The sequence below is a fragment of the Ipomoea nil genome, unplaced genomic scaffold, assembly GCF_001879475.1.
Source record: "Ipomoea nil cultivar Tokyo-kokei standard unplaced genomic scaffold, Asagao_1.1 scaffold3030, whole genome shotgun sequence".
NCBI lineage: Eukaryota > Viridiplantae > Streptophyta > Magnoliopsida > Solanales > Convolvulaceae > Ipomoea > Ipomoea nil.
In genome coordinates, this window is record NW_017619458.1 from 2,579,359 (window position 1) to 2,594,172 (window position 14,814).

Here is a 14,814-nt window from a genome sequence, read left to right on the forward strand (position 1 = left end):
GAAATCTAACTTAAAAACTAATTATTTTACTTTTAATTACAAGGTTACAATAATATTTTTATATTTAGTCATCAATTATTAATTTGATCATATTTTTAAAAAATTGTTAATTATTAAGAATGAATATGTCATTGTAATCATGCAACTAAGATTGGATTTAATTCAAATGAAAGAAAACAAGTATACAGTATGTACGTACTAGTGTTGTTAAATACTCCGTAAAAAGTTAATATAAATAAGAAACAGTCTCCACTCGCCGGTGGATCCGTGGCGCAATGGTAGCGCGTCTGACTCCAGATCAGAAGGTTGCGTGTTCGATTCACGTCGGGTTCAAAACTCTCGTTATTATGGATTCTTCGTTTTCGCTACTCGCTTTAAACCATGGAGTGCTACTATACGGCGTTCCAATATACAAAATCAAAATCAAAATACATGTAGCAGCAAATAATGTAAATTCTGTGTTCTTTTTTTCTTTTTCCCTAGATTTAGGGGTGTCACTTCAGTTTCAATTTTTATTTTTTAAAACAATCCATCTTTGGTCCTAGTATTATTGTAGCACCACCATTTTTGATTCTCTATCAACAAAATAATTGAAATGTCATTAAATACAATGACATTTCAAATTTTTTATACAGAGTGGGTTGACTTGTTATAATTTATTTTTATTTTTTAGAAAAAAAAATCATAATTGAAGACCTCAATGTCCTTGTATTTGCCGGAATTTAAACAGTTTTGTTGATGGAATACCAAAAATGATCATGCCACAATAATAATAAAATCAAACACTACAAAAAAAAGGTGAAAATAGCAACAAAAAATCTCGTTGTTTTAAAAATCCGTCGTTATTCACTTTATCGACAGAATTTGTCCGTGTTAAATTTAAAAAAATAAAATTAAAAAAAAAAACTGACCACTAATTAGTATTCCATATAAGTATTAAATCTATAATATAGAAATTCAATAATATAATTACAAAATATATTATATTAAAAAATTCAAACTTAAAAACAACAACAAAATTAAAATATATAACATTGTAAAATGTTACATGCTCTGTGGTATGAGTATTTGTGTGGTGATATCTACAGTAAGGGGCGGCGTCTATGCTGATCACTTGTAGTTTATCACCCGACCGAATGGGCGGAGGTGGAGGTAGCTGGGTGTGAACTTCGTGGACGGGCTGGGCAGTCGGCCGAAAGGCGGGTGCTCCAAACCGGTCTTGCACCCGGCGAGCTCTCACACGGATGTTCCCGGCATCCTCCGTCCGACCATCGCGGTAATTATCCGCCCGGAGGCTCTTGTGGGAGGACACCTCCGGTTTGCGCTTTTGCCTGACCACCTCCTCCGTGTCAACCAATTGGTTAGCTCTTTGAATAGCCTCAACATATGTCATGGGATTCTCATCTCGTAGTTTGCTGTAATACCTGTCTGCCCTTAAGAACTCGATGAAGAATGTCAGGGCTGTCCTGGGCCTCTTTCTGTCAACGTGCTATGTATTTGCGTAAGCTTTCTCCCTCGTCTTGGTGTACCCGATACAAATCTGATACAAACTTCTTAGGTTTCATGCTTCCGGCAAAGTGTGTTAAGAACTGTCGGGCCAGTTCCTCGAAGCTATCGATCGACCCCGCGGGCCCGACCAACATTCAAGACATAAAGTCTTTTGCCTAGTCTCGGAGATCAGAGACGAAGTAGCAAAGACCAAAGATGAAGCTTGTTGCTTTGTCGTAGTTCACACAGGTGAAGCTAGTTATTCGTTCATAAAAGAAGTTTGTTGTTTCGTGTTAAATTAAGATGAAATCTAACTAGAAAATTAATTATTTTACTTTTAATTACAAGATTACAATAATATTTTTATATTTAGTCATCAATTAATTATTTGATCATATTTAAATAAAAAAAATTGTTAATTATTACGGAGTAAGAATGAATATGTCATTGTAATCATGCAACTAAGAGTGGATTTAATTCAAATGAAAGAAAACAAGTATAAAGCATGTACGTACTAGTGTAAATACAGAATATACGTAATCTAATCCAGAAGCAGTTAACATTCAACGGTGGATCCGTGGTGCAATGGTAGCGCGTCTGACTCCAAATCAGAAGGTTGTGTGTTTGATTCATGTCGGGTTCAATTTCCTCGTACGATTCATGTCGGGTTCAATTTCCTCGTATATTGCCGATTTTGGTTTTTTTTTTTTTTTCCTGCCTTAAAACATGGAGTGCTACTATACGGTATTCCATTATACAAAATCAAAATACATGTAGCAGCAGAAAATGAAAATTATGTGGGCAATAAAGACCCTGGTCGAGAAATCCACCGGTCGGGTTCGACCGTCTTTTTAAGAATATCCGACCTATAAAACCTGCACAATGAACGAGGGAAACCAAGCTATGTTGATCGGGATATATCCTACCACATATATAACTCCCATTCCTCCTATTTTTTTTTCTTCGTGTCTTTGGGTGTCTATGGTATCCGTATCTCAAACCATACAATCGTCACAAAGGGTCATATTGGTTCTCTCCATGTGTCTTCCTAGGTTATCCTGAGTCGTTTCGGGGGTATAGGTGCATGGACTTACAGACTAACAAGATTTATGTATGCAGACATGTAAGATTTAATGAAACAGTTTATCCCTTTGCTACTAAAAATACCTTGTAGGCTTACAGACTTCTCCGTGGGCTGAATCGGTTTTTTGTCCCACGGATTTTCGCTTGTGCAATCTCACGGCACCACTGCCATCGCACCGCCTTCGCCACTGCACACCGCCAACGAGCCGCCTAGCCTGCCCAAGCACAAATCGAATGAATAGTCAGTCTAGCCGGCTAAACAGCCTCGTGGCCAACCTCGAGGCAAATCTGTGAAGTCCACAAATCTGGCCCCGGCTAAACGGCTCCGTGGCCAACCTCTGGCCCCATGAGCACTCGGAGTTAGTTTTAGGCTCCACCGTCGGCTTTAACGGTTCAGGTTTCTCCTTCAGATCCTACTTGTTACACTCAGGCAATTAAGTATCCAGAATGGCGTGAAGCTATGGATTAAGAATTTAATGCTCTTCTCCAGAACTAAACATGACATCTTGTACCATCACAGGCAAGTATGAATATTATTGGGTGTAAGCGGGTCTTTCGTACAAAATGAAAGGCAGACGGCTCCATTGACAGACATAAAGCACGACTTGTAACAAAGGGGTTTAATCAGGTGCGACAAGATTTTTTCGATACTTTCAATCCAGTGGTCAAGCCTACTACTGTCAGGTTACTTCTTTCTCTAGCTTTATCATCTGGGTGGACTATTAGGGCCTAGCCTCGAACCGGCTCACGAAAGGCACGGGCCCAGGCACTGGGCACCGGATCGACTCGGGCTAGGCCCGACACAAGACTGGCCCAGGTAATTCAGGGTCGGTTCGAGTCCGTGCTAGCCTAGGCCAGACGTTATGCCATGGAACCGTGTTCACCATTCATGGTGAACACGGTTCTAACGGTGTTAGTACACCGTTATCTTCTTCTTTTTTTTTTTTAATTAATTGCGTGACTTTTCTTCTTTATTTTCACATTTTGCGGTTTCACTTTAATTTGAGGTGAACAAAGATTTCGGACATTCATAAATTATGAATTCATGCCTGCACATTCACTTTGGAACCATGCCTACACATTCCCGTCCGAAATCACGGACATTCATAAATTATGAATCCATGGCTGCACATTCACTTTGGAACCATGCCTACACATTCACTTTGGAACCATGAGATTATGAATTTTCTGTTATAAGATTATGAATTTTCTGTTATGAGATTATGAATTTTCAGTTATGAGATTATGAATTTTCTGTTATGCGATTATGAATTTTCTGTTATGAGATTATGAATTTTCATTACATTCATAATTTCGGACATTCATAAATTATGAATTCATGCCTGCACATTCACTTTGGAACCATGCCTACATATTCCCGTCCGAAATCACGGACATTCATAAATTATGAATCCATGCCTGCACATTCACTTTGGAACCATGCCTACACATTCACTTTGGAACCATGAGATTATGAATTTTTTGTTATAAGATTATGAATTTTCTGTTATGAGATTATGAATTTTCAGTTGTGAGATTATGAATTTTCTGTTATGCGATTATGAATTTTCTGTTATGAGATTATGAACTTTCATAAAATTCATAATCTCATAACAGAAAATTCATAATTTGATCAAACGCGCGCGGTTAACTCCACATCCGCGAATTATTTTTTTTTTGGCCTAAAAACGACGTTGTTTTGCCTTGTGTTCACCATTCTCGGTGAACACGATTCCATGGCATAATTTGCGAGCCTAGGCCTAGAATCGGCCTAGACCTGGCACGAAACTGGCCCAGGCTCTGACTTTGGTGTTTGGCCACCTCTAGTGTAAATACTTAATTTAGTCTTTGACTATAGTGGTTTTTTCTCGATTTAGTCCTAAATAACTTTTTGTGCTTAATTAGGTCATTGACTTTGATGTTTTGGCCAATTGAGTCACTTGTTAAGATGGTTTGGTAATTTTATCTTTATTAATATTCAATTCAGTCCTCGACTATAGTATTTTTAGTTTTTTACCCAAACTAGTCTTCAAGTATATCTGTTTTACCTAATTCAATCATCGACTATAGTGATTTTAATCAATTTAGTCATTGATTCTAACAATCACGGGCATGATAGGGCACTAAAGTATGGGTTAGGGAAGGATAAGCCCAATGATTTAGCCATTATCACTATTATGGAGCAGAAGAGACGTAGAACGGATAAAAGTGGTGACTTGCATGGCAAAAAGATAAGCAATTTTTATGGTGGGACCCAAAGCGATGGGCACCGCCATATAATTGATAAAAATTAATTTTACTTATCTTCCAAATACCGTCCTGATTTAACAATCAACTATTCAAAATACATTACACCAAACAAGATTTGTCTCGTCAATTCAAGAGCATCTCAAACTGGTTACTTTCTCATCCTTCACAACCATAAGGGGGCATTTGGTTCATTTAATTTTTTTTTTTTTTGAGGAACTAAAATTCTTAAAAGTAGAGGAAAATTAAATTATACTTTTGTTTGGTTCATTGAAATTTTTATCCAAAAGAACTTGAATTCTTCATATATGAGAAAAATATTTTCTTGGTCATCTTATATATCTTTTATTCCATGGTATTTGGAAAAGTTCAACCTAGCAATGCTAGCATGACCAAACTACTCTCATATAGCTTAATTGTATTGAGCATAGTTTGGAGTGAAAGTTATCAAATAATGCTTATTTAAATATTGCTTTAATATTTATTATATTATTATAATAAAATATAAATATATAGTTATAATGTTTTAATTTAAAATTTAAAATTTTTAAATTTATACTCCGTAATATCTTGATATATAAATTAATATTACTTTTGTTATCATTATTATTGTTTAAGAGTATATTAGTCTTCATTCCTTTTAATTCAAAATCCAATCAAAAAATGAAATCAATATTTTCAATAATTTCTTCAATAAAATTTAAATTTTATTCATTTTTAATTATTTTTTTATGAACCAAACAGGTCATAAGGATCACGATAGAAAACATTAAATTCTTTGGTATTAACCATCAATCACCAATTAAAATTGACATAATTGTTAAACAGATACTAGTTACAACATATTAAAAAAAAAAAAAAAAAAAAAAAAAAAAAAAAAAAAAAAACAATCATCTAAAGCATTAAGGACAGTATCACAATTACTAACAATGTGCTGCCATCAAATGAAAGAAAGAATTTTGGGAAGGCCACCTAAAAGAATAACATTAAAAAAATGATAAGAATTAATGTTTTCACCTAGGCTTACATCAATATAGTTGAGATCATGTGGTGCAATAACAAAACACCATCTTTGACACACTATTTACACATCTAAAACCTTATCAACTTTACAAACCATAAATGTTATAACAATTACTAATATTAACTAAGAATATAATTTTGACCGTGCATCACACAGGTAGCATACTAGTATATATATGCTAACACACGGAGACTATTCCATTTCAACTAGAGAAATATTTACAATGAATCCCTAAAATCTACCTCCTCGAGCGTGGCCGACCTACATGCCTCCCCAACTCCATATATATATATCTGCATCAAATTAGACGAGATGAACTACATTATTAGTATATTCAAAAGACAGAATTGAAGAAGTTGCAGGTGAAAACTGGAGCGAGCTAAACAATATTTCTATACATTATAGATTATAAGAAGGGGTGGTTAAGAAGGCGTACCACTTGTAAACCTACGAGGTCTTTCGATCGTTTGTCAATAATCTGTCACTAGTGATATATTTACTGCATGCCTGGATGGCTGGCTCTATTTCAAGTCACCGTTTGTTGCAGCTATAGGTGGCCTTTGCCAACGAGATGAAAAATCCCATGATATTGATCGTTGTAACTTGTGGACAGCTTAGCTTGCAGTAGAGTTAAGATTGAAACGGTGAATGAAGATGACAGACGGGATTGTGAACGCTACACTGGTTGTATTAATTGTTCGGTGCCCATGCTCATCTTCGTTTTTCCTTCTCCCAACTCTTTTTTGGGAGTTTCAGAGTTATTTAGTTTGGCCTTTTCATTTTCTGCAGCTTCCTTTTCCGCTTTCTTTCTCTCGAATTCAAGCTGTTTGCAGTTTTCTTCATGGGCTTTTTTGAACATCCTCACGAAATTGAGCAGAGTCAACACAACTGCAGCAATGAAAACGAATCTTCATCGATCTGTTATCCTAGCCTAACAGAAAACAGATTGGATTGGAGTGAGTTACCTACCTTGTTCAAATGGGCAGCGTGCAGGATCTTCTCCGAAATAGAGAGCCAAAGCATCAGCGTTTCTTCCCTAGAAGATATATAGATACATCCATCATGAGATTATTTAGTGTTCATATCCGACCGACAACCAACACTATTCCAATAGGAAATAATAAAATCATTAAGTCATTACCACTCCCGAATACAATGTAGCCAGAGATCTCACTTCGCTTTCAGCATAGCCAAGAAAATCCTTCAAAGTCTGAGAATTTTAGCGCACGTGAGTGAGTGAGAAACAAACACATAGAAAACCAGTGTTGCAAAAATCGCGCCTAGGCGCTAAGCGGTCGGCCTCCTAGGCGGTCCCCAGGTGCCTAGAGGGCGCCTAGCGATTTTTTCAACATCCTCGATCTATAAAAACCATTAAATGCAGTTCATTCATTCCTTGTTCAGCTCTGATGCCGTGTTATAATCTTCTTCTAAGATTGGGCTAAAGTCACTCAACTGGATATAATGCACATATGACAAACCACACTAAAAAACGTAATGAATCCAATCAATTAGCTAATCTAACCCATGGCCTGCCGTATAAACCCATATGTTCCTCTCTTATTTCTCAATGTGGGAGGGAGAGACCCTTAAGACGCTTTGGGTCAGGATTGTAAATCGTCTTATCTCTATACTAGAGAGAGAGCATAATATACATACATACCGTGCAAAAGCACTCTGACACATGACCATCATTTTCTGAGGCAGTGAGTTCCTGTTGAATTTTCTCCAGCCCCTTGCTCACGGCTTGCATTTCCTCTGCCAAATATTTCAGTTGTAACTGCATAAAACAGACCGCATTATATACCATACCTGGCTATGTACGTCATACAAGACTATATATGTTAGCAATAGCGGCAACCAACGGGTCGAAAAGAACAAAGAAGTGCACACCTTCGATGCAGCCTCTAAACTCTCAAGGTCATCAGAAAAATCCAATACTTCTGGTAGCTTGTCAGCGAGAACCTAGAGAGATCGAGGTATTTAAAAGGGAAAAAAGAGCATTGAACAAAAAAAAAAAGTTTGGGATAAATATACGTTTATGATCACAAACAAACAAGCACGCAAGGAAAACTGTATGTAACACGTCAAAAATGTAGTATAGTATGAAATGGATCAAAACTATTAACACTATAAAATTATGAAATAATGCTTGTTTGTACCTTACAAAGATAGTGCATTAGAGTCATCTTGCTGTTACGGGCACGTGTGTCGGTTAGTTTTAGAAGACTATCCAATCGAAACCCAACAGCAGAACCTGAGGCATAAAACATACTAATCATCACATCTCAACAATGCATGGAGAAAGCATGCACAACTACAGATCAGCGGCCCATTAGGTGGGAGGACCAGTGCCTGGTGCCCACAAGGAACCCACTACATTAGGTGTAACTCCCACACTGCGGTTGCCAGGGCGGGCTCGATCCTGCAATCTGCCGCCCAGGAACCAACTGAGCTACCCGTGCCCACAAGGAGCCCACTACATTAGGTGTAACTCCCACACTGCAGTTGCCAGGACGGGCTTGATCCTGCAATCTGCCACCCAGGAACCAACTGAGCTACCTGTGCCCACCCACAACCTTTTTTTTTGTTTTTTTTTTTTTTTCTTCAATAACTTTTGCGTGCAAATGATGGATATCTTGTACTTACCCCTTGCAGTTCCATGATTCATAGCATTACCCAGTGAAAGAATGGTCTGCATGACTCTTTTCAACTTGATAGAATTTCTGACCTGATCGATAAAAATGACTGACTACAATTAGGGCCGAGTTTCTCACAGAAGCAATATAATAGGAAACAAAAAGGTCATAATAACAACTTGCCTCATCAGCTGTGGAGTGCACAACATTCAAACTCTTCCTTAAATCGGAAACCTGAAAGATTTTTTTTTTTTTTTTTAAATAGATATTGAAAATTAGCTAGCTAGCGAAAAAACAAGCTAAGAGAAAAGATGAATAGCAGATAACAGGTAGGATACTTATTCATCGGACCTGAGAAACGAATTGAATTTTAAATGAAAAGACTCTGAGCTTGGATTCTACCCTTGGAACTTTCATCAGCTCTAAGAAAAACTGTCACGGACATTTCAAAATTATGTTAATTACCTAAGATTGCGCCAGATTTATACGTATGACAGTTCAAATAAATGACACAGAAACAACTTGCCTGTTCACATTTTCCAAGGTTTTCCTTCTCCCCCTTGTAATTCTAGAAATGAAACACACAAAAAAGAATGAGATGATCGAATCTTTAGCACATCCAATACCTCATTATAGATACACTAGCCCCAGATACCGATAATGTGACAAAACAAGGGAGAAAATAAAGAATAACTCCGAAAAATTTATTGACCTTAAGAGCTTCCATTTCCTCTTTTGTTGGACAAAATTTTATAAGATTATCAACCTGATCAATGTCCAACTCTGAATCATCTAGAGCGAGCACTAAACTCTGTTGATAAATAGGACAGAGTAATAATCAATATTAAGTCATATACTTGAAGATGAATCTAATATTTGTCAGGATATATGCAAGGAATGCATCGCATAAATGCATAACGATATGGTGAGAGCAAATATCTTAAGATATATATATATATATATATATATAGATTTGTGTTCAGGTGCGAAATGCCCTTCCCGTGCAAACTAAAGGAATGCACCGCAATTACTCCATGAATGCATCGCAAGGTCTCCACGTGCTCCCAGGCATGCTAGAGTAGTGCGGTGCATTCGTGGAGTAATTGCGGTGCATTCCTTCAGTTCGGCATGCTAGAGTAGTGCGGTGCATTGGAGTAATTGTGGTGAATTCTTTCAATTCAACATGCTAGAGTAGTGTGGTGCATTCGTGGAGTAGTTGTGCATCGGTCCATGCATGCTGGAGCAATGCCGTGCATTCATGGAGTAGTTGCGGTGCATTCCTTCAGTTCACACATTTGCACGGGAAGGACAGTTCGCACATGAACGGGATACTATATATATATATATATATATATATATATATATATATATATATATATATATATATATCATATATGATAAAAGATTGCTAGTCATACCAAAAAGTGTGAAGAACGAAATAACCGCATAAAGCTAATGCTCAAAATAAGTCATGTACAATTGAGCAATGGGATGGAAAGTGGAAACACCAAACCAAAGAGTTATAATATTTGAAGGATGCGTCTATTTTAATGATGGATGGCATAATAAACAGAGAGTAAGCCTGTAGTTGCTCAAGGACGGCAAATAAAAAGTAGAACATAGAGTGAAAGTTCAGCAAGCTGACCATTAAATCTGGCAAAGGAATCTTAACCTTTGTAAGCATAATCTCACAATTATATGCCCTTCGGAGATCAATCTGCAATAAAAGGTCATCAATATATCTATTAAGAGTCATGTCTTTATAAGGCAATGAGTTAGACTAGCTAATTGATTGGATTCAATCTTTTAGTATGGTTTGGCCTATGTGCATTATAGCCCAGTTGAGTGACCTTGTCCCGATCTTAGATTCTAAGAATATCAGTGGACATTACCTGTTATAAGAAACTTTTGTTCTTGTTCCAAACAATATGTAAACATGCATTACATTTCAACCTAAAAAAGCAAGAGGGGGACTAAAAGATTGAATCCAATCAATTAACTTTGTTTAACCCATGGTCTTATAAATCCAAATGTTCTCTCTTATATTTTCAATGTGGGACTCTGAACAGTTACTAAATGCACTTTATCATACTTAGAACTAGGCAACTAGCAGCACAATGAGATAGAAAGGTAAAGTTTCTTGATTACTTACCAGTTGCACTTTATCAGTCTTTGGTCCTGCAGCACGACGACCTGATTTTCCAGCATCTGCCTTTGGAACAGTTGCAGAGAAGAGACTCTCAAGTTCAGTCATGTCAAATTCAGGAGCTCTGGCAAGGAAAAGAAAACAAGTGATCGGGGTTAATCAAGAACGAGAGGGCACGAAAAGAAGGAAAAAGGAAATTAAGAAATACAGTCATCAGTACTTGGAAGCTTCCTCGGGTTTCTGAGCTTCAGCCCATAGGCTTCCTTGCATAGCCCTTGTTATCTTCAACCAATGGTATGGTTTCAAGGGCGTCCTTTTGCTCTGATTCTTAGCGCCTCCCCGGGCCTGCAATTTCCCCCCCTTTGCACCCATGGGAGGTGGAGGTATGCCTCCACCACCCGCTGGAGGTCCGCCAGGTCCATTCTTGAATGGAGCTGGCGGAGGTGGAACAGGTGCATTACTATTTGTAGAACCACTAGGAGGAGGGGGTGGCGGTGGAGTATTTGTAGAACCATTAGGAGGAGGGGGTGGCGGTGGAGTATTTGTAGAACCAATAGGAGGAGGGGGCGGTGGTGGGGCAGTTGTAGAACCCTCGGGAGGAGGGGGTGGCGGTGGAGCTGAAGGCACAGCATTAGCACTTGAAACTGAAGGTGGCGGTGGTGGAGGACAAGGAGCAGGAGGAGGTGGAGGATGCCCTGAATCTAATCCTGCGTTGGGAGGAGGTGGCGGAGGTGGACAAGGTCGGGGCGGTGGAGGGACGGAAGAGGCTGCAGGAACGGGGTCTTTCCCTGAACTCGATGGAGGGGCACAGGGAGGATGAGCAGTAGAAGTTTCAGGTACTTTGATGGAATCCTGGCCATCAGATGAAGGTGGCCCAGCAAATGGAGGAGGAGGAGGAGGAGGAGGATCAGGCGAGCCAGGTGGAATTAAAGATGCCAATTTGCTGGTAATAAGAGATACAGCTGCTGCTGATTGTGACGCGGGTAACTGACTCGAGGACATGGCGGGAACCAATGGTTTGTTAGGTGACAAAGGCTTTAATAAACCTGGAACCGATGCTAAAATGGCATGCCTTGGGGACATTGTCACCGAGGAACTGTTTTCTTTTAGCAAGCCCGTAATGCCAACATTTGATCCACCACCAGCATGGAACTTCGAGAGAGACGAGATTGGAGGAGGATTAGGGGCACTAGAACCAGAACACATATTCGAGGATGACTCATTCTCAGATGTGACTTCCGATTGAGAAGGCTCACGAAGAGGAATCTTCCGATCTTGGGGCTTAGTATCATTCTCCAATTGCGAGGACTTTGGTGCCTCACCATCGTTCGCCATTAACTTTGAAAACAGCTTTGCAGTGTCCTCGGGTGAAGGGAAAGAATCTCCTTCTTCATCAGTGGCTCCTTCTTCACATAGGTCAGCCAGTAGTAGACCCGACTTTCCAGAATTGGTAAACATGTTTTCGAATTTCTTTTTACTAGTACTCTTCGGCAAGTTTATCCCTTCGATAGCATCTTGAAAAGTGCTGCTCCCAATATTTAGTTTCCTAGCCAACTGAAGAAAGCTCGTCTCGATATCTTCGTCTGTTGGTGACTGGCAAATAAAATTCTCAATGACTTCATTCGTCAGACTTGAAGCGCTCTTGATGATTTTATCCTTTCTAACAGGCCGGGGAGATATGTTTTCCAACCTTTCTTGAATAATGTTTGCCGCTCTGATTTCAAGGATATCTAGAGCCACATCGGTTCTCGGGTCTAGCCAATCCACATTGCTAAAAATTTCTCGAACTTTGGCAAACGCCTCACTAGGAAGACCTCCTCCTTGGTCGTCAATATCAAGAAAAGTAGGCGTTATCATGGTAGAAGCAGAATTCATCTCCGAGAAAAGAATCTTTACTTGAACAAAAAAGAAAATACCAATTAATTGTCAACTATATGATCACAAATTAATTAGGAGAAACAAATAATACCTCTGCTTTGAAGTCCGGTGGAAATTCGTCCTTCACATCCCAGAGAATATCAAGTTCATCGCGATTAAGCATCAAAATGTTTGATCTAATAAACGCGGTGTTGAACATGACACGGAACACCATCTCTTCGTCTTCTAGTTCATCATCCACGGTGATACACTCGAGCACAACATCGCCCTGTACGTGACAATGGATACCGATTTTAACAAGCTGACAATCTGCCTGCAAGTCAATATGCGACATTCCATAAAGGAAATACAATTCGATCAGAAACAACAAACGGGAGAAAATGACTAAAAGAGATGATATTTCACTATCTATGTTTAAACTAGCCAATGAAGTGAAAAGATAGAAACCACCTGCTTATAGTGTCGAACAGCGTTGTGCGATTTGGGCGTGGAGAAGAGCACCTTAGGAGTCCGATCAGCAGCCATAAAGGGATCCTGCCCATAAATTCTAAATATAGGACGGCACCCTCCTTCCCCATCGGCATTAGGGATGTCTCGAAGGATGATGAAATCTAACGTAAGTGCCCTATCAAGGGGAGGCCATTCGGACCCCAAATTCCTCCTCGACACATACTTTAGATACCTCAATTGCGAAGGCAATGGGTTCAAGGGCAACATCAACTGAAGAAGCTCCCGAGGCGCCTGCTTGTAAATAATGTCCAACGTTTTCTGCTCCCCGGTGTACTGCTTCCTGAATATCAAGAGGGCAGCGAGCGTGAAGGCCAGGACTGGCCACCCGCCAAGCTCACAATGCAATAAAAGCACATTGGAAGGCCCAAGCGATAGCCAACTCTCACTCGACTTCAAAAAGTGATGGATCATCTCCATTGTGAGTATGGGGCAATTCTCATAGTGGTGCGGATAGTTGACCACAGTCATTTCATAGTCCTTCAGTATGGACTCTATTTGGCTCTGGCTTTCCTCTTCCCTAAAATTAAAAACCATGAATGAGGAATCATGCAAATGCTGGCACAGTTTATGGACAATGCCTCCCATGTAGGTGTCGTATTCACCATCCTTGAGAACATCACTGGTAAAGCAGCAATCGAAGACTGTTAAGCCAAAGAAACAGCTAGAATCAGCATATAATTATCTTCGGACACATTATAATCTACACATCCAAACACATTAGCTTCTGATACATACAATTTGAAATTATAACAATAATAATAATGGTGTGTTTGGTTCATGGGGGGTCATACACATTGTTTGGTTGACAACTTTTTAAAACACAGGTCTCATTTCATTGCCTCCTTATTTCATCACATCCTCATTTCGTCGCCTTCTCACTCATTTCTCCTTACTTCATCGACTTCCTTACTGCATTGCCTACTCACTTCATCGTCACTCTTAAGATCAATTGCCTTGACTTTAAATTTTTGTATTTTTAAAACCTTTATTCCAATTACAGACTCATACATAACTAAACATCAATATAGGTAATCATTCTAATTCCACTCTGCTACCAAACATGCAAAATACTTTCACCAAAACTCATTCTAATTAACAAGTATTTGATTCTAATTTCGATTCAAATTCCCATGTGTAAGTTCATCTCACTACAATATTAACAAAAGCATATATTCATCTTAAAGTTGAGATCGAAATAGGGAAAATGCATCAGAAAGTTGAGAATCGAACTAGGATAAAGAGTAAAACAAAAACAAAACCTCATTAATATAGGATTCAGGCTTGAAGAAATTGATGAAAACAACATACCAAAAACCCTTTCGGCGATCTCCAAGAGCCCTTCTGGAGGCTTCCGGTAGAAAAACTTGCGAAAAAGAGCCATCTTTATGATCCGGGAAAATGAGCCCCAAGAATCTTAGGAATGCTTAGAACGAAGAAGAAGAAGACGAGAACCCACATTTGATAGAACCAACCCCCAACCCCATCATCATCTTAGGTATAACAATTGTTGGGAATGTCAATGCTGCATATATACGCATTGTGATGCATATATATGCATGCTAAGAATTGAGGTCCGATTCTCAAACCTTGAAAGGGACGTGTTGTTGTTTCGAGAAACACCCAGACCAGAAAACATGGGTTTTTGCTGGGTCTTCAAGAAACGTTGGTGTCTAATGTTTCCGGCCCCCTCACACGTCTGATCTTCACATTCACTCCAAAAGATCGTCAGATGGCTTTCAATGGGAGGAACCCGGAGGTGCAGATAGAGAGAGAGAGAGAAAGAGAGAATGGAGGCTCGGGCG

The 14,814-nt window shown here is 39.0% G+C and overlaps 1 protein-coding gene and 2 non-coding genes across 4 annotated transcripts; 2 read left to right on the forward strand and 1 right to left on the reverse strand.

Moving 5' to 3' along the window:
• The first annotated feature begins 261 nt into the window (after positions 1-261).
• On the forward strand, positions 262-333 carry TRNAW-CCA. Its single transcript has one exon. It is a non-coding gene; the product is annotated as a tRNA-Trp (tRNA).
• Positions 334-2,059: 1,726 nt separating this feature from the next.
• Positions 2,060-2,131, forward strand: TRNAW-CCA. The gene has a single exon. It is a non-coding gene; the product is annotated as a tRNA-Trp (tRNA).
• A 3,644-nt stretch (positions 2,132-5,775) lies between these two features.
• Positions 5,776-14,501, reverse strand: LOC109163468 (formin-like protein 18). 2 transcript variants are annotated; one of them, XM_019312217.1, is made up of 19 exons: positions 14,321-14,501; positions 12,953-13,653; positions 12,594-12,815; positions 10,845-12,514; positions 10,631-10,748; positions 10,124-10,195; positions 9,191-9,289; positions 9,005-9,046; positions 8,830-8,910; positions 8,662-8,712; positions 8,489-8,570; positions 8,002-8,096; positions 7,733-7,804; positions 7,503-7,619; positions 6,984-7,052; positions 6,812-6,878; positions 6,279-6,730; positions 6,008-6,135; positions 5,776-5,955 (listed from the first exon to the last, which is right to left on the reverse strand). In XM_019312217.1, the coding sequence occupies exons 1-17, from the start codon at positions 14,391-14,393 to the stop codon at positions 6,519-6,521; spliced, it is 3,843 nt and encodes a 1,280-aa protein (XP_019167762.1). In that variant the 5' UTR covers positions 14,394-14,501; the 3' UTR covers positions 5,776-5,955; positions 6,008-6,135; positions 6,279-6,518. The 2 variants fall into 2 exon arrangements, with proteins under 2 accessions (XP_019167762.1, XP_019167761.1); XM_019312216.1 differs by having other exon boundaries at positions 5,776-6,135.
• Positions 14,502-14,814: the final 313 nt, after the last annotated feature.